Source organism: Chiloscyllium plagiosum, unplaced genomic scaffold, assembly GCF_037043375.1.
Source record: "Chiloscyllium plagiosum isolate Xiang-an unplaced genomic scaffold, Cpla_swu_hap1 HiC_scaffold_21, whole genome shotgun sequence".
Taxonomy (NCBI): Eukaryota; Metazoa; Chordata; class Chondrichthyes; order Orectolobiformes; family Hemiscylliidae; genus Chiloscyllium; species Chiloscyllium plagiosum.
Window position 1 is genome coordinate 13,171,966 of NW_028270159.1, and position 19,663 is coordinate 13,191,628.

The 19,663-nt window shown below is 50.3% G+C and overlaps 1 protein-coding gene across 1 annotated transcript in view; it reads left to right on the forward strand.

The window, feature by feature from the left end:
* slc27a4 (solute carrier family 27 member 4) overlaps positions 1–19,059 on the forward strand; it is a 63,100-nt gene extending 44,041 nt beyond the window's left edge. Inside the window, exons 5-13 of the mRNA XM_087998287.1 lie at positions 455–524; positions 4,390–4,481; positions 6,108–6,217; positions 6,842–7,051; positions 8,967–9,093; positions 10,313–10,450; positions 14,626–14,790; positions 17,018–17,164; positions 18,247–19,059. Coding sequence (XP_087854413.1) covers positions 455–524; positions 4,390–4,481; positions 6,108–6,217; positions 6,842–7,051; positions 8,967–9,093; positions 10,313–10,450; positions 14,626–14,790; positions 17,018–17,164; positions 18,247–18,404 — 1,217 coding nt within the window. The 3' untranslated portion in view covers positions 18,405–19,059. The remainder of the gene's footprint in view (positions 1–454; positions 525–4,389; positions 4,482–6,107; positions 6,218–6,841; positions 7,052–8,966; positions 9,094–10,312; positions 10,451–14,625; positions 14,791–17,017; positions 17,165–18,246) is intronic.
* Positions 19,060–19,663: the final 604 nt, after the last annotated feature.

Here is a 19,663-nt window from a genome sequence, read left to right on the forward strand (position 1 = left end):
AGGCACCCTCCTTTGAAATTGATGCCATGTTCCTAACCTCCCTACACTCCAGGTCCTGCACCCTAAAGCTACAGTCTAGGTTCCCATGCCCCTGCAGAGTTAGTTTAAACCCCCCCCAAGAGCACTAGCAAACCTCCCACCAAGGATACTGGTGCCCCTCAGGTTCAGGTGCAGACCATCCTGTTTATAGAGGTCCCACCTTCCCCAGAAAGAACCCCAGTTATCCAAATACCGGAATCCCTCCCTCCTGCACCATCCCTGTAGCCACGCATTTAACTGTTCTCTCTCCCTCTTCCTCGACTCTCTATCACGTGGCACGGGTAACAAACCAGAGACAACAACTCTGTTCGTTCTAACTCTGAGCTTCCAACCTAGCTCCCTGAAAGCCTGCCTAACTTCCTCAGCGCTCCTCCTACCTATGTCATTGGTACCAAATATGTATCTTTTGTTGCAGATCGTCTGTTTTATATCTACACCTCAGGAACGACAGGCATGCCCAAGGCAGCTATAGTTGTCCACAGCAGGTAAGGACCCACATCTGAAGGATTTCAAAAGCCACGGATCTCGCCCTGTGTCACTGCCCAATGCACTCACTCGACCTCTGTCGATCTACATTTTCAACGCCGTTTCTGGCTTTGTTCCCTGTACTCTATCCCCAACCTTTGAACAACAAATTTACTTCAAATATTTGCTCTTACATTTACTGGTTGTCAGCACTGCTGTCTTTCAGACCAGCCTGCCTTTTCAGGTCAACGTAAGAGATCCCGTGGCATCATTGTCCCTGGTATTTATTGACGGATTGCAGTGAGCAGTTTAACTGGCTGCCTGTTTTCTTGCTGTGTCGAAGCTTACTGTGCGCAAATTGGCTGCTGTTTTTCCCAAACATACAGTGATGCTGCTTCAGAGACACTTTCTTAGCAGAGAGGCATGTAGTGATGGCTGAAGGATATTGAAGGTGCTATATCAATGCAAGTTACTTGGAGTCTGCAGCACAGAAACTGGCAATATTCCCAGTAAGTCTGCAGCTGCATTTATGCACCGCAGGAGCCTCTCCCTATTTTGTCTCAACACACCAGCATAACCTCCTCTTCCCTGGACCTACAGTTGCTCAATGGACTTTCCCTTAAATGCATTTTTACTCTTTGGCTCGAGCGCTGCCTGTGCAGTTATAGGAAAGATGTTGTTAAACTTGAAAGGGTTCAGAAAAGATTTACAAGGATGTTGCCAGGGTAGGAGGGTGTGAGCTATAGGGAGAGGCTGAACAGACTGGGGCTGTTTTCCCTGGAGCGTCGGAGGCTGAGGGGTGACCTCATAGAGGTTTATAAAATCATGAGGGGCATGGATAGGATAAACAGGCAAGGTCTTTTTCTCTGGGGTGGGGGAGTCCAGAACTAGAGGGCATAGGTTTAGGGTGAGAGGAGAAACATATAAAAGAGACCTAAGGGGCAACGTTTTCACAAAGAGGGTGGTACCTGTATGGAATGAGCTGCCAGAGGATGTGGTGGAGGCTGGTACAATTGCAACATTTAAAAGGCATCTGGATGGGTATATGAATAGGAAGGGTTTTAGAGGGATATGGGCCAGATGCTGGCAATTGGGACTAGATTAATTTAGGAGATCTGGTTGGCATGGACAGGCTGGACTGAAGGATCTGTTTCCGTGCTTACTCTATGTCTCCGAGTGAGTCCAACATTCGATACCTAATTCCTATCTCTCCTAACCACAAATGGGGAGATTATTTCCACCCTTTCTACCCTTTGAATCTTTACCGTAACCTTCAAGATCTCATCCCAGTCACACTCTTCCTATGTATCACCAGGTGATGACTTGTATCCACCTAGATCCACTCCTGGTGTGAGTTAAGGATGGGTTTCCTTTTTATTCTCACACGGGATGAGAGTGTCAGGGAGGGGCAGATAGTTATTGCCTGTCCCTAAATGTCGTGGAGAAGGTGGGGATGAGCTGCCCTCTTGAACTGCTACACTCCAAGGGTGTAGAGACATTGAGAGTGCTATTAGGAAGGGTCAGGGTGAAGAATTGAGTCAATAATTCTGTTTACAAACACCAAAAGTGATGGAGAAACTCAGGTCTGGCAGCGTCTGTGGAGAGAGAAACAGTGAGCGTTTTGAGTCTGGTATGACTCTCCCTCAGAATCTGGCCTATATTACCATCTGCTGCCTTTCTCCTTCTCTGCTTCTCTTCAAAGTGTAGAGGTACCAGCTATTTGGCCGTTGAGTTTTTCCCTTTACAGATTGAGTTCCTCGCAATGAATCGAAGCCCAGGAAGTCGGGCCTCGTGAATAGTTTACTCAAGTAGTTAGCGTTTGGAACGTGCTTCTGCGAGTGTGGGGGAGGCAGGTTCACTCAAGTGGTTAGGGTCTGGAACATACTGTTTGAGAGTGTGGGGAGGGAGGTTCACTCGAGGGGTTAGGGTCTGGAACATACCGACAGAGGGTGTGGGGGAGGCAGGTTCACTCGAGGGGTTAGGGTCTAGAACGTACTGATAGAGAGTGTGAGGGACAGGCGTACTGGCACAGGGTGAAGGTCTGAATAGTATCTTCCAGAGCAGCCACCGTTCTGTGATCCTGTATTTCCCTCTTGCAGCCCATCCCTCTCCCCCCCGCCCTCTCTCCTCTCTCCCTGGTTAACCAAACACCACAGACAAACCCCTGCTGTGGCATTCAGTGAGATTGAGGTTGATCTGTTGCGCTTCAACTCCACTTTCCTGCCTCCCCACCCCATAGCCCTTGCTTTCCCTTCCTGATTAAAAACCTCTTGATCTCAGCCTTGAATACAGTTAATGACCCAGCCTCGATAGCTCTCTACAGTAAAGGATTCCACAGACTCACCACCCTCTGACTGGAAGCAATTCCTCCCCATCTCTGTCTTAAATAGATGACCTTTTACCCTGAGATGATGCCCTTTGGTCCTGCCCTCTCCAACAAGGGGAAACAACCTCTCCACATGGACTCTCAAGTGCCCCTAAGAATTTTATATTTTTCAATGAGGTTGCCTCTCGTACTTCGAAATTCCAGTGAGTACAGACCTAACCTCCTCAGCCTCTCCTTCATACCCAGGATCAGCTGAGTGAACCTTCAATGGCAGTAGAAGGGCATTACAACATAGAAGAAAGGCCATTCAGCCCATGCATGTCCTTTGTAAAGCTATCTACTTAGTCCCATCCCTGTAGTTCCTGCAAGGTTTCTCCCCCCTCAAATCATTCATTATCTCTGTTGCACCTCAGGCGTGTCCCAGGTCATTATCACGCACTGTTTAAAACAATTCTTCCTCTCATTACCTCTACCCGTTAATGGGATACCTTGCCTCGTGCTTGTACCACTCATTTAATGGAAACAGCTTTTCTTTAGTCTACCATCTATCTATAACCATAATAGATATTGATATAGACAGATGGTATAAATAAATAATAATATTTATAATATATTTATACCATATGTCTATAACCATAATAGATATTTATTTATACCATCTGTCGATAACCATAACAATATTTATAATATATTTATACCATATGTCTATAACCATAATAGATATTTTTAATAGGTATTTTTAATACCATCCACTGACCATATCCAGGCACATTGTAATCTTCTGCACCCTGTGGCACCTCATTTCCTACCAGATGGTCACTTAGCTCTCCACCCTGGAGGTTCCCTGTCTCCACTCCTGATGAAGGGCTTTTGCCCAAAACGTCGATTTTCCTGCTCCTGGGATGCTGCCTGACCTGCTGTGCTTTTCCAGCACCACTCTAATCTAAACCCTTGTTTCCAGCATCTGCAGTCCTCACTTTTGCCTTCTACTAGATGGTGCCAGGGGATCTTCAATATCTGATTTGAGGAAGCAGTCAGGCCTTCCCATTTAAAGTCTCATCTGAAAGGTGTCCCCTCAGACTGTGCAGTATTCTGCTGGCAGTGCCAGTCCAGCTTTGGCACTTGCATGTCTGGACATGAGTGTTCTACCACCAGCTGGCATCTGACCCGTTGCCTGTTCTCTAGAATTGGCACACTTTGCCCAGTAAACTCGACTGATGTGCCACAAAAAGGTAGGTGGGGAAAATCCTGGAAGGATAGACATTGGAGAAATTGAAAATGCAGCAAACTGTCCTCTGCAAACAAAAGCAGTATGTTCAGGCTGACACGCCATTTTCTGAATTTCTTGAGAGTTTGAGCAGCCTACTGTTTCACTGTTACTTTTGCCTTGGCCAATCAGGGTCAACTTGCCAATAAATCAGCATCTGTTCTGCTGTGATATAAATTGTTGCGATTGTTTGAAATTTGGCTTTTCTTGCATTTGTCCTGATGATCAGGAGAGAGAAACCTTTAATAACCTTCAACTGGAAACCAGTCTTAAATGTTCACTCTCCTTCCAGGTATTACCGAATGGCAGCTTTGGTTTATTATGGGTTTCGAATGCGCACTGACGACATTGTCTATGACTGTCTGCCTCTCTACCACTCTGCAGGTAACTGGGTGAGGAGGGGAGGGAGGATTTGGGGGACAGAAAGGGACAGGATACAGTGCTAGCTGTAAACACTGTCACTTCCCAAAATAGACCGTTAAGGTTTGGGACACCGGTCAGCATGGATGAGTTGGATTGAAGGAGCTGTATGACTCTATGTTGGAAAAGAAATAGGCCATTCAGCCCATCGAGTCTGCTCCACCATTCAATACGCTTATAGCTAATCTGATAATCCTCAACTCCACTTTTCTGTTTTTCCCAATAACCATTGATTTTCCTTTACTGCTTAAAGATCCGTCTATCTCCACCTTGAATATACTTAATGACCCAGCCTTGACCGCCTCTTGTGATCAAGAGTTCCACAGGTTTGTTACCCTCTGAGAGGAAATTCCTCCTCATCTCTACCTTAAATGTACAACCCTTTACTCTGAGACTATACCCTCTGAACCTAGATTTTCCCACCAGGGGAAACAACCTTTCCACATCTACCCTGTCAAGTAGGGGTGGGAAAGTGAGGGATGATGAAGGAAGGGGGGAGTGAGAGGTGATGAGGGACTGTGGAGGAACGCAAAGGGAGGGCAGGTGGGACAGAGAGGGAGGGTGAGGGTGGGCAGTGCTGGAGGGAGAGTGGGGAGGCGCATAAAGCTGGTGCAGTGAGGGAGGATAGGAGGAAGGGGCACATGGTGAGGGAGAGAGGGGCCTTGAGGGAAGTGCAGTGAAGCCGGGAGGGAGGTACAGGGCGGGATGAAGGACAATCGGAATGGGGGGTAAGGTGGATGGAGGAAGGGGTCAGTGAAGGGCAGGAGGGCAGTGAGGGAGGGGTCAGTGGGGGAAAGGGCAATGGGAGGGGGTCAGTGAGGGAGGGGTCAGGGTCAGTGAGGGAGGGAAGGGCAGTGGTGGGGGTCAGGTGAGGGAGGGAAGGGCAGTGGGGGGGGGTCTGTGAAGGAGGGGTCAGGGGGTCAGTGAAGGAGGGGAGGGCAGTGGGGGAGGGGTTCAGGTCAGTGGGGGAGGGGGGTCAGTGAGGGAGGGAAGGGCAGTGGTGGGGGTCAGTGAGGGAGGGAAGGGCAGTGGTGGGGGTCAGTGAAGGAGGGGTCAGGGTCAGTGAGGGAGGGAAGGGCAGTGGTGGGGGTCAGTGAGGGAGGGAAGGCCAGTGGTGGGGGTCAGTGAGGGAGGGAAGGGCAGTGGGGGGGGGGTCAGTGAAGGAAGGGTCAGGGGGTCAGTGAGGGAGGGAAGGGCAGTGGGGGGGTCAGGGAGTCATGAGGGAGGGAAGGGCAGTGGGGGGGGTCACTGAGGGAGGGAAGGGCAGTGGGGGGGTCAGTGAAGGAGGGGAGGGCAGTGGGGGAGGGGTTCAGGTCAGTGGGGGAGGGGGGTCAGTGAGGGAGGGAAGGGCAGTGGGGGGGGTCAGTGAAGGAGGGGTCAGGGGGTCAGTGAGGGAAGGAGAGGGGTCGGTATCCGGTTGTGATGCGCCTGGACCTTTCCCCTGTCGGTTTGATAGATCGCTGAGTGTTGTCTCGCTCCTGAGCGGCTCTGAGCTGAACGGAGCAGCATTTATCTCCAGCTGATACTCGGAACGTTAACGACTGGAAACCGAGCGTGTTGTCACTGACATGGTCCTGTTTGTTCCTCTAGGGAATATTGTGGGAATTGGGCAGTGTCTCCTGCACGGACTGACTGTGGTAATTAGGAGGAAGTTCTCTGCCTCACGCTTTTGGGACGATTGTGTGAAATACAGGTGCACGGTGAGTGATACTCTCTGTGAGACGTTGCAGAATACCGCCCCCCCGATTGCCCTTTAACCCTGTGCAGTCTGAGCTGGGCTAACACAATGGCCTTTTGTTCCAGGAAAGGTGAAGTCAGCACAGTCCCAGAGGAACACAGGGCGGCACTCTCATTTACCCCAATGGGCACCGTGCCTCACGCAGGGGGAGAGGTTGACAACGTGAGACCTTCATGGTAACCTCAGTCAGTGCAGGAATTGAACCCACACTGTTGGCATCACTCCCCATCACAAACCAGCCATCCAGCCAAGTGAGCTAACTGACCCCTCCTTACTCAGCTGATTAACACTAGGGCTCCTGCTGCAGGAATGAGATTGAATCTTCTTCAGGTCCATGTTGCTGTTTAATTTGGAATGAGACTGGGTCTCTCTCTCTCTCTCTCTCTCTCTCTCTCTCTCTCTCTCTCTCTCTCTCTCTCTCTCTCTCTCTCTCTCTCTCTCTCTCTCTGTGTCTCTCTCTGTGTGTGTGTCTCTCTTTCTCTCTCTTTCTCTTTTTTTCTCTCTCTCTCTCTGTCTCTCTCACTCTCTCTCTTTCCCTCTACCTCCCCAGCACCTGATGGTTCTCCTGCGTGTTCTCCTCCCTCAGATTGTACAGTACATCGGGGAGATATGCCGTTACCTGCTGAGCCAACCGGAGCGGGCAGTGGAGAGGCAGCACCGTGTGCGGATGGCGCTGGGGAATGGCCTGCGCCCGTCCATCTGGGAGGACTTCACGTCCCGCTTCCACATCCCACAGGTGGCTGAGTTTTACGGAGCCACGGAGTGTAACTGCAGCCTCGGAAACTTCGACAACAAGGTGGGGGGGTGGGGGGGGGGGGGGGGGGCTGGGGGGTGGGGGGCAGAGACGGAGGGGGAGACCTGGGGGGGTGGGAGCAGAGACGGAGGGGGAGACCTGGGGGGGTGGGAGCAGAGAGGGGGGGAGGGCTGGGGGGCGGAGAGGGAGGGGGGCGGAGAGGGCGGGGGGAGGGGTTGCAGATAGGGAGATGGGGTGAGGGAGAAGAAAGGGCGGTGGGAGGGAAAGCACAATGGGCCGGGGGGCGTTTGGGGAAATAAAACCAGGAGTGTGGTATCTGACAGTTTGCCATGAGAAACTGCTCACTGGGTCGTAGTGAGGCAGCAGGAAGCTGTTCAGCCGTTCAATTCCTGCTACCTCTCTCCAGGCTGGGTCCAATCAGTCTGATTTCCCCCAGGTCTCCCCCTCCACCCTCCACAGCACCCTACAGTGTGGAAGCAGGCCATTCTGCCCATTGCATCTACACTGAGCCTCCTAAGAGCATCCCACCCTTTGCTAGGTTTTTCCGGGGAGCTGAGCTTTCCGATTCCTTTCCTGAACTTGCTTCACACGGTTGCAGTCTTCTTGCCCTCTCCACACACTCTCGGTAACCGGGCGATCGCTCAGTGCTACTCCAATCCTTCAGATCCCGGGGAAAGTTGAGCTGCTCCAGCCCTGGTACCCCGTGGGTCCCTCACATCCTCCATCCTGTGTCCAGTGGCTGTGCCTATGGATGCCTGGGCCCTACAGTCCAGAATTCCTTCCCCTTCCCCCCTTCCCTCCCTCCACCAGCTCCCTCTCTCCCATCCCTCCTCCTCTCAGTCGTAAATGGCCTACCCTATATCCTCAGACTGTGACCCGTGGTTCTGCACTCCCTGCTCATCGGGAACAAGCTGTCTGTGTTTACCCTGGCTTGTCCTGTTGGAGTTGTACAGGTTTCTATGAGATGCGCCAGCCTCATACATCTAAGCTCCTGTGAATATAATCCTCACTGATCCAGTCTCTCTTCATACGTCACTCCTGCCATCAGTCTGGGAAATCTTTGCTGCACTTTCTCCATCCCCAGAACATCCTTCCTGAGGTGAGGAGGCCCAAACTGCACACACTTACTTCAAGGTCCCGTGCAACTGCAGCAAGACATCCTGCTCCTGTACCCGAATCCTCACTGTGAAGACCAATGGCCCATTTGCTTCCTTCACCCGCTGCTCCCGCATTCTTACTGACAGTGCCTGGTGTACGGTGGCACCCAGGCCTCATTCCACCTCCCCCTTTCCCAATCGATTGCTATTTGGATAATAACCCACTGCTTTTGCTGCCAGACTGGATAACCTCACATTTATCCACGTTATACTTTGTCTGCTATGTATTTGCCCACTCCCTTGCCCTGTCACATTCCGCAAGTGCAAGTTGTTGTCAAGAAATATTTCAAGCCTTTACTGGAGTTTGAGAGTTTCATAGGATCAGAGAATCCCTACAGTGTGGAAACAGGCCATTTGGCCTATTAAGACCACTCCAAAAAGTAACCATTCCCTTACCCTATTACTCTACATTTGCCCTGACTAATCTACACATCCCTGAGTACTATGGGCCAATTCACCTAACATGCACATCTTTGGACTGTGGGCGGAAACCGGAGCACCCAGAGGGTGTCATTTTGTCGAGAGTGGGACCACAGTCTGTTTGGTGTCACGTTGGCCAATGTTATCTTCAGACATTGCAGCCAAGTAATAATTTCCTGTGAAAATGTGACGTCCTATTTTTTATTTTTGCTGGCATGGGGCAGTATGGTGAGGCTTGCTTGAGCACTGGTGTGTGGGCAACAGGACAGGATTTCCGAGGTATACCTATTTTCCGGTGGCCACGTGGATCCTCGGGAGTTTGTCTGGCAGGGTGCCAGGCTGCAGTTTAAAATCGAATTGTCCTTCATTTCCTTTTGCAGGTTGGTGCCTGTGGCTTTAACAGTCGCATTTTGCCGTTTGTCTACCCGATCCGGTTAGTTAAGGTGAATGAGGACACGATGGAGCTGGTTCGAGGAGCTGATGGTGTCTGTATCCCCTGTAAACCAGGTATCCTTACAGCATCCGGTAACCTAGCAACTGCTGTTCACAGTCCATCCTCAGTCTGTGACCAAAGTACAACCAAACGACTCTTTGTGTTAAAAGAGAAAAACTCTCGGGTTAGTGGCGTTCAGTTTAACTCAGGTGTTACTGACTTAGAGAGCGAACGTGGGGGGATGTGTGCACGTACATACGTATGTGTATGTGCGTGTACACAGGTATGCACACACGGTCAGTCCCTGCCACAATTGCACCCACAGTCAAACAACCTTCAAAATCTCACCGGTTAGATTCACCGTTACAAAAATGGAACAGTTAGACAATATACCAGAATGTTGGAACAGCCCTCCCCCCAGCTAGGGGCTAAAGGAAGGCAGAGAATCGTCATTCTGAATGGCCAGGGACTGAACTAGACCTGCCATACAATTACTGTGGCAACAACAGCAGGTCTGGGTCTGAGGTTCCGTGGCCAGTAGCTCATCATCTGACTCCCCAAAGATTGTTCACCATCTACAAGGCCCAAGTCACGAGTGTGATGGAATACTCCCCGCTTGTCTGGATGGGTGTAGTTCCAACAACACTCAAGAAGGTCCACTCCACCAGCACAAAGCAGCCCACTTGATTAACATCGAATCCACCCCTTCAGCGTTCACTCCCACTCTCGAGAATGCACAGTGGCAGCAGTGCGTACCATCTACAAGGTGCACTGCAGCAGTTCACTGAGGGTCCTGAGACAGCACCTTCCAAACCCAGCGCCGTCTACCCTTGCAAAGGACACCACCATCTGAAGGTTCCCTTCCGCCCAGCTGGAACTATGTTGTCGTTCCTTCGTTGTTGTTGGGTCTGAATCCCAGAACAGCTCCAGTCAGACCACACAGACTGCAGACTGACTCAGCAACACCTTCTGAAGGACAGTTAGGGGATGTGGGCAAAGGCTGGTCCAACCAGCTGCAGGGCCCTGTCGGTGACACCCACATCCTGTACGGAATACACAATTAATTGGCACTCTAATCCCCTCTTTGATTAAGAGTCATCCACATTGCTGTGGGTCAGGAGTCACAAGTAGGCCAGATCGGGTAAGGATGGCAGATTCCCCAATGGACGTCAGTGAACTAGATGGGTCTTTAGGACAAGTGATGGTGCGTTACTTTAATTGTAGACTTTGATTGAAGTTTAGTTGGCCCGCACTCTGACCAGCCACTCTGTCTCCGTTTCCCCCCCGCCCCAGGTGAGGCGGGTCAGTTGGTGGGTCGGATTGTCCAGAGTGACCCTCTGCGGAGGTTCGACGGATACGTCAACGAGACGGCGACCACCAAAAAGGTCGCACAGGACGTGTTCAAGAAGGGGGATGCTGCCTACCTCTCAGGTAAAGGTGGGGGAGGGTATGGCCGGGGGAGCTGGGGCTCAGGTTGGAGTCCAGCCACTCGGCCAGTCATCGGGTCAGGGCAGCAAGCAGGAAGGCCCTGAGGAAGGAGGAGGGGGCATGTTGGAGCCCCCTCTGCAGCAGGAGTTGGGGGGAGCTGGTGGTCGGGAAGGGTATTGAGAGGAGTTCCCGAGTCGGCACGCTGTCTGTTTGCTTCATCAATCCCAACTTCCCGGGCTTCGGAAGCTCGATAAGAGCCTCTGTGCCTGACAGAATCCCGGGCACGTCCCCAACAGGAACCTGCATTAATATAGCGCCTTTCACAACTAAGCTGCTTGACCAATCCACTGCCTAACTGTACTTCTGTCTCCTGGTTCGGTTTTGTCAGACCCGATTTTACAATGTAACTGTGAAGGAACTTTGGATGTTTTGAACGTGAGAACGAATATAATATTTGTAAATGGCGTTAGGCCATTCGGCCCCTCAAGCTTGGTCTGCCATTCGTTAAGACCGCTGCTGCTCTGATTACTCCACATTCCGGCCAACTCCACAGAACCTTTTCCTTCCCCTCGCTCATCAATATCCACCTGCCTCTGCCTTAAAAAGATTCAAAGGTTTTGCTTCCACCGTCTTTTGAAAAAGAAAGATCCTCTGAGGAAATAATTTCCTCCTTAACTGCAATGATAATAAATATCTTATTTTAAATATTGTGTTAAAGGTGCTATAGGCTGTCGTTGTAGAGTCTGCCTGAGTCAGCTCCCCTGTTCAACATCATCATTCCACCTGATCTCATTGTTTCCACGGAAACAATCATCCAATGTGTAAAGGTACAGGAGAAAAACTGGAGGTTGGCACTAGGTAGCGACTGAAGATCTGGTATAGATACGATGGGCCTAATGGCCTCCTGCTGCATGCTATGCCTTTGTGGTCTCAGCTTTCTACCCAATCCTTTCCTTGGCTGGGTAAAAACACTTTGATCTCTCCCCTGAATAAGTTCCCTGATAGAGGATTCAGAATCTCCGTGAGTCTCTGAGGGGGAGCCATTTCTCCCGATCTAGGTCCCAAAATGGCCGCCACCTTATCCAGAGTCATTGGGTCACCTCCACAGTCTCCAGCCAAGGCGGGGATTGACCCTGGCATCTCTATTAAGGACGCTGTACATTTCAGTGAGATGACCACCTTTTACTCCTGTAAATGCCAGAAAAGGCTCTTTCCTTCCTCATAGGAACCGGCTTCTCTATGCAGGGAACGGTCAGGTGAAGTCCCCCTCAGCTGCAGCCTGTGGAAAGACACATTTCCTCCTTCTTTGGGACAGAGACCAATAGAAAACATTTGCCATTTGATTACCTCTGGTCAACCTTTGCGTGTGTCGGACATTTTCAGACCAGATCTCTGTGCAGGGCTGGGCCGCTGTATGAATACAAGGGTCTACCCTTGCCCAACGTCACTCCCCTTGGCTACGTCTAAGGTCATCGATGCTGCTGGCGCAGTCACATTTGGTGACCGGGCCCTTGGAAAACTGAGGCAGTCTCCAAGTACAATCCTCGCTCAGGGTCATGAACCTTGTTCAAAAGGCTCTCCATTCTGACTTGGAAACATTAAGGTTGCAACATGGTGACAGGTCATTTGGATGGGTTAGGCCACTTTTGGAATATTGTGTGCAGTTCTGGTCTCCATCCTATTGGAAAGACGTTGTGAAACTTGAAAGGCTCCAGAAAAGATTTACAAGGGTGTTGCCAGGGTTGGAGGGTTTGAGCTACAGGGAGGGGCTGAATAGGCTGGGGCTGTTTTCCCTGGAGGGTCAGAGGCTGAGGGGTGACCTTTATAGAGGTTTATAAAATCATGAGGGGCATGGATGGGGTAAACAAACAAGGTCTTTTCCCCAGGCTAGGGGAGTCCAGAACTAGAGGGCATAGGTTTAGGGTGAGAGGGGAAAGTTATAAAAGGGACCTAAGGGGCAACTTTTTCATCCAGAGGGTAGTGCGTGTATGGAATGGGCTGCCAGAGGAAGTGGTGGAGGCTGGTACAATTGCAACATTTAAAAGGCATCTGGATGGGTATATAAATAGGAAGGGTTTGAAGGGATATGAACCAAGTGCTGGCAAATGGGACTGGACTAAGTTAGGATATCTGGTCGGCATGAATGAGTTGGACCGAAGGGTCTATTCCCGTGCTGTACATCTCTATGACTCTCTTTGATTGTCTTCATGTACCTAAGCAGTCACAGCTACTCTCCCATCCTCACATTTGAGGGAAGGCTCACATGCCTGATTTCCTGATGGAGGTGGTGAGGTGGTATCTAATGTAGAAATGTGGGTCAGGTTGGGCCTGTATCCACTGGAGTTTAGAAGAAAGGGAGGTGACCTTGTTCAGCCATAACCTCTTGAAGGAACACTGAAAGGAGACTCTCTTTCTCCTTGTCCGAGAGACTAGAGCGAGCACCCACAGTTTTAAGAGGTCTCCCATTTAAAGGTTGCAAAGAGGGGAATTTTCTTTCTCTAGGAAGGTTGAGAGTCTGGAACTTTCTTCTCCAGAGAGCAGTTGAGGAGGCAACAGCTGGGTTTGACGAGCAAGGCAGTCATGGGTTTTGGGGAGTAGACTGAAAAATAAAGATCTCAATTCGATCAGCCATGACTTTATCAAACCGCGGAACAGACTCGAGGGCCGAATGGCCTCCTTCTGCTCCTAATTTGTATATTGGCTGGCCCAATGTAAATGTTTGAAGAGGTGGTATGGACCAGACCAAACCCCCTCAAAACATATCAAGGCGATAGCCAAGATCCTAGCATTTATTTTTATTTAAAGGCTAGTTTAAGGTGCTGTGTTCCAGACACGATTCGATTGGTCAAACTACTGGGCTTTAAACCAAACTCTCTTTATTCTTACACCACAGTTAAAATGCAAACAATAAACAAGAATTGGCACAACTTTAACTCTATCAAAATACTACATGAATAACTACGAGTCATCAACTGTTTCAATATGGCTGCATACCATTACCCCACCCTTGGCAAAGGCAAATTCAGCAAAACCAATTTCCCTCACTCGCTATCTCCTTCAGTCCCAGAGAAAGGAAAAACCAAAAGCTTGAATTGAGCAGCAGCAAGAGAGAGCTGTAACTCGCAGCTTCAACTCCAAAACCCCAGCTTCAACAACAGAAAGCTCAAACCCACGGCTGTGTGAGCCTGACTCCACCCACTCGCACTTGTTTTGTCTGTCCTTTTTAAAAAAAACCAAAGCTATTTACTGTGCTGTCCATGGAGAAACAGAACAAATCCCTCTTAAAAACACATCTCATCACAGGAGAGTCATAGCAGACTCTGTGTTAGCTGTGTTCCCTTCTTTGCAGACTCTGAAAGGCCTTCTGAGTTTCTCCAGCATTCTCTGTCTCTAATGTTGTTTTCCTAATCAGTACCTCTGAATCTCTGATGTTTAGTAATTTTATAAAGATAAAGCTGTTAATACGCCAGGAAAGATATTCCTCAGTTCAGCTCATTGACCTCTCTCGCTACCCAGATGTTTTAGATTAGATTAGATTACTTACAGTGTGGAAACAGGCCCGCCGAAGCGCAGCTTCACCCTACATCTACCGCTTAACTAACAGTACGGGCAATTTAGCATGGCCAATTCACCTGACCTGCACATCTTTAGGACTGTGGGAGGAAACCGGAGCACCCGGAGGAAACCCACGCAGACACGGGGAGAACGTGCAAACTCCACACAGTCAGTCGCCTGAGGCGGGAATTGAACCCGGGTCTCTGGCGCTGTGAGGCAGCAGTGCTAACCACTGTGCCACCGTGCCGCCCACCAATGTGCATTCTTATACCCTGCCTTGCTGTTCATGTGCAGAACAACTTCGATTATCGGAATGAGACAGACAGGGAGTATTTTGTTCAGATAACTGATCTGATTGTAAACAAAGGAAGCATTTACGAGACCTTGAGATCTTGTTTGGATAATTTGGGGCAGCACGGTGCCTGAGTGGTTAGCACTGCTGCCTCACAGCGCTGGGGACCCAGGTTCAATTCCAGCCTCAGGCGACTGTCTCTGTGTGGGGTTTGCACATTCTCCCCGTGTCTGCGTGGGTTTCCTCTGGGTGCTGCTCCGGTTGGTGTGGATTTTATCGTCTGTAGCTGTCAGCTCCTGAGCACTCACTGCAGGCTCCCTGTTCCCTGCAGGCGACGTCCTGGTCATGGACGAGTATGGTTACATGTATTTCCGAGACCGCACGGGGGACACTTTCCGTTGGAAAGGTGAGAATGTGTCGACCACAGAGGTGGAGGGGACTCTGAGTCGGATCCTCGGCATGACGGACGTTGTGGTGTACGGAGTTGAGGTGCCCGGTAAGTCTTTAGCATTCAGACGGAAACGGGGAGCTGGTTACCGGACACTGACCCTTATTTCTGCATCAGTGGAGCCCCCAGGCAGGAATCCTGGTGGCCCTGATCAGATTGCAGTCGGGTGAGGGTGTTAGTATGATGCCTACCATAGTTGAATTGCCAGTCAGCTCGCTAGGGACTTGCAACAGCAAGGCACTGCTGTGTAGTTAGTGCCTGGGCTCCTCCATCTGTTGCTGTCTCTGGTGGTGGTGGGCAGGGTGAGAATAGGGGGTAGAAAGTTGGCTAAGGGGTAACAATGAAGACCCCACCCTCACTGAGAACATCAACCAAGAGGGGGTGCCATTTAGCCACTCTCCTGCCTGTTTTGCCAATCAATGCGATAATGATCAGCTGTCACAGTTATGCCATAGATCAGGGATCACTCAGAGTAAGGAGTTTTAGATTTCCCCACCCTCTGTGGCTGGAAGAGTTTCCTGATTTCAGGAATGAAAAATCCACCTTGAATTTTCGCCCTCCCTCACCCAGCACCAGCCTCACTGACCAGTGGAAATGGCATCTCTCTATCTACCCTGTCCGGTGTCTTAAACATCTTTAAACACCTTAACTCTCCATTTGAATGAAGTGTGGCTGGGTGACCGCTTTGCAGAGCACCTATGTTCTGCCACAGAAATGACCTGGAGTTTTCCACTTGCTTGCCACTTTAACATACCGACCTGTTTCCCAGTGTCCCTGTTCCAGGCTCACTGCGGTGCTCCAGCAAAGCTTAGTAGAAGCTGGAAGAGCAGTATCTCATTTTCTGCTCTGGGAACCTGCAACCTTCAGGACTTAAATATTTAGTTCAACAACTTTAGGGCTGGAGCACCTTTCCCCATCCCAATACACCAAGCCTTGTCATCACATGGACTGTTACCACATGCTACCCACTGTCATCACGTGGGCTGTTACCACACGCTACTCACTGTCATTACGTGGACTGTGACCACACGCTACCCACTGTCATCACGTGGGCTGTTACCACACGCTACTCACTGTCATTACATGGACTGTGACCACACGCTACCCACTATCATCACATGGACTATTAGCACACGCTACCCACTGTCATCATATGGACTGTTATCCATGCTGCCCACTGTCAGTCATTAATAGCCTTCATTAGCAGTTATTCCTAACCCCAGCCTGACCTTTAACCCCAGCCTGACCTTTAACCACTCCTCTGTTTGTCCAGCTGTTTTTCTATCTCTTTGGGTTCTATCTCACCTATCGTTTACTCTTCCCCAGCCCATTTTCTCTATTAAAAAAGTCCTTTTCCCAGCTCCCACCAGTTCTGAGGAAGGGTCACTGCACCCGAAGCATTAATTCTGACTCCCCTCCACAGATGCTGCCAGACTTAGTGAGATTTTCCAGCAACTCCTGTTTTTGTTTACGATTTCCACTATCCTTGATATTTGAATGAAGGCAAAAGTCCTCCTTTTTAGAAATTCTTTGATAGGATGTGGTGTCATTGTCAGGGTGATTTTGTGTTGTCCACCCCTATTTACCCTTGAAATGATTTGATTTGATTTAGGAGTGTCACGAGTGAAAAGTGTTGTTTTATGTGCTAACAAGACACATTTAGATAGGGACATCATGTCAGAGGACAGTTAATGGTCAGCACGTTGCTGTGGGTCTGGAGTCACATGTAGGCCACAGTAGGTGAAGATGGCAGATTCCTTCATGAAAGGACGTTAGTGCACTAAATGGATTTTTCCAACGAACAATGATAATAATGAAGGCTACATTTCAAATCCAGATTTTTACTGATTATATTTAAATACCACCAGCTGCAGTGAGACCTGAACCTGTGTCACGATGGTTGTGAGCCAGGGTCTCTGGATTACGAGACTATTGATGTTACCAACTCCACCGATGAGCCATCGACAACAGGAAAGCGGTTAGTCACCCAGTCCCTCAAAGGGACAGTACGGCAGTGGTCTCTGTTTCACTCGGTGAGGGAGCTCAAATGTGAGCAGAACATCTGCTTCTGGGTCACTATCTGAAGTGCAGTGTGGGAAATACGCTCGTGTGGTTGGTAGGAGAGGGGCAGTTAACTGCCGTCCCTTTACATAAAAATTACTGAAGGAATGAAGCTCCAACAACACTCACCAAAACGCCATCCAGGACAAAGTTGATTGGCACCATGTCTCCTGGTGAATAATTTACACCTCTCTGGTTTCTGTCCCCACTTCAGGTGCAGAAGGTAAAGCTGGAATGGCTGCGATAGCAGACCCTAACCATCAGATCAACCTGGAGACGTTCTACACTGACCTCGAGGTAGCTTTACCTCAGTACGCACGACCCATATTCCTGCGATTATTACCAGCGGTGAGCAAAACAGGTACGAGATGGGAATCTTCTGGAAGCATTCTGCCACCTGGAATGCTGTCATCATGTCCGAAGTTTTGAAAAGACTGATAGCAATAAGCGAATTCAACAAGTTCCCTGCGCGGGTTGTAAGGGCTGAATGATTACATCACATGTTGGCTATTCCCATGGGACTGACCTCTAACTCCAGGACTGTAGCACCACAATTAGTCAGTACCGTCCCTCTGAGAGCGCAATGCAGCATTAATACAGCACCTTTCACCTGGCAATGTCTCTCTGGCACTGGCCCTCCAACCGCGTGGTGCTCCCTCAGAGCTAGCTCTCCGACCTCAGCACCCCCTGACCGCGCGGTGCTCCCTCGGCGCCGGCCCCCTGACCGCGCGGTGCTCCCTCGGCGCCGGCCCCCTGACCGCGCGGTGCTCCCTCGGCGCCGGCCCCCTGACCGCACGGTGCTCCCTCGGCGCCGGCCCCCTGACCGCGCGGTGCTCCCTCGGCGCCGGCCCCCTGACCGCGCGGTGCTCCCTCGGTGCCAGCCCTCCATTTCACACACTTGCCTTTGTTGCTCAGACCTTTGAGTGTAGGAGTTAGGACGTTATGTTGAAGTTGTACAGGAAGTTGGTGAGACCTTGTCTGGAGTCCTGCATTACAGGAAGGATATTATTGAGCTGGATAGTGTTCAGAAAAGATTTACCAGGATATTGCTGGGAATGGAGAGTTTGAGTTATCGGATGGGGTCGGACAGGCTTAGCCTTTTTCACTGGAGCGTAGGAGATTGAGGGGTGACTTATAGAGGCTTCTAAAATAGAGAGGCAGGGATAAGGTGATTGGTGGGTGTGCAAACTCCACACAGACAGTCGCCTGAGGCAGGAATTGAACCCGGGTCTCTGACGCTGTGAGGCAGCAGTGCTAAGCACTGTGCCGTGTAGTTAAATACATGAGTAAGAAATGTTTGGAGGGATATACAGGCCAAGCGCAGGCAGATGAGACTAGTTTGGGATTATGGTCAGTGTAGATTATTGGACTGAAGGGTCTGTTTCTGTGCTGTATGACTCTCGAATTGCTTTCCTGACACTGACTTTTCTTTCTCATACCCAGGAACGTTCAAATTCCAAAAAACAGACATGAGGAAGGAGGGGTTCGACCCGAGGAACATTAAGGACAAACTTTATCTCCTGGATCAAAAACAGCGAACGTACATCCAATTGGATGAAGAGCTCTTCAGAAGCATCCAATCAGGGAAACGGAAATTGTGATGAAAGCTCAGTGATCTCTCTCTAACTGTTTGTTTACCTCACTCTTACTGCTGTGAGTAGCCAGAAATAGCAAAAGGGATAATTAATTCCATTTCTGTTACTTGACCAGATTTGCATGTACAGGAACTTTACAGAGAATTCCATTATTTTTCTTTAAGTTTATTACAGATTTGCTAGTAATTTATGAAGAGCGATTATTACAATTTTGCACAAGAGAATTATAATTTTTATTATCGGTTTTGTTTGGGATGGTGATCTTCAATTGGGACAGAGCTTTTATTTATTGGTTTCTTCGACAGCCCTGTGTAGCATCTTTGGGTGTTTGAACGTTTAATTAAACGGGATTCATACGGGGATGTGAGCTGTCACCGTTTGATCTCCATATAAATTATCCCTCAGTACTGGTCCTTTTACACCATTCAGGTTATTGTTGTTGGATGCAGGGAGTGACGGGTACAGTATCACTCCTGTCCACTAAGGAATCATCTATTTACCACATCTATACTTGACACCCCTACTTCAGCATGGAGTGGGTGTTGGAGGGTCAGCGGTGAGGGATGGAACGCCGCACTGTCGGAGGGTCAGCGCTAACGGAGGGAGCATTGCACTGTCAGAGGGTCAGTGCTGAGGGAGGGAGTTCCGCACTGTCGGAGGGTCAGCGCTGAGGGAGGGTGCATTGCACTGTCGGAGGATCAGCGCTGAGGGAGGGAGCTCCGTGCTGTCGGAGGGTCAGTGTTGAGGGAGGGTGCATTGCAATGTCGGAGGGTCAGCGCTGAGGGAGGGGGCTCTGAGCTGTCGGAGGGTCAGTGCTGAGGGAGGGAGCATTGCACTGTCGGAGGGTCAGTGCTGAGGGAGGGAGTACCGCACTGTTGGAGGGTCAGCGCTGAGGGAGGGAGTTCCGCACTGTCGGAGGGTCAGCGCTGAGGGAGGGAGTTCCGCACTGTTGGAGGGTCAGCGCTGAGGGAGGGAGCATTGCACTGTCGGAGGATCAGCGCTGAGGGAGGGAGCTCCGTGCTGTCGGAGGGTCAGTGTTGAGGGAGGGTGCATTGCAATGTCGGAGGGTCAGCGCTGAGGGAGGGGGCTCTGAGCTGTCGGAGGGTCAGTGCTGAGGGAGGGAGCATTGCACTGTCGGAGGGTCAGTGCTGAGGGAGGGAGTACCGCACTGTTGGAGGGTCAGCGCTGAGGGAGGGAGTTCCGCACTGTCGGAGGGTCAGCGCTGAGGGAGGGAGTTCCGCACTGTTGGAGGGTCAGCGCTGAGG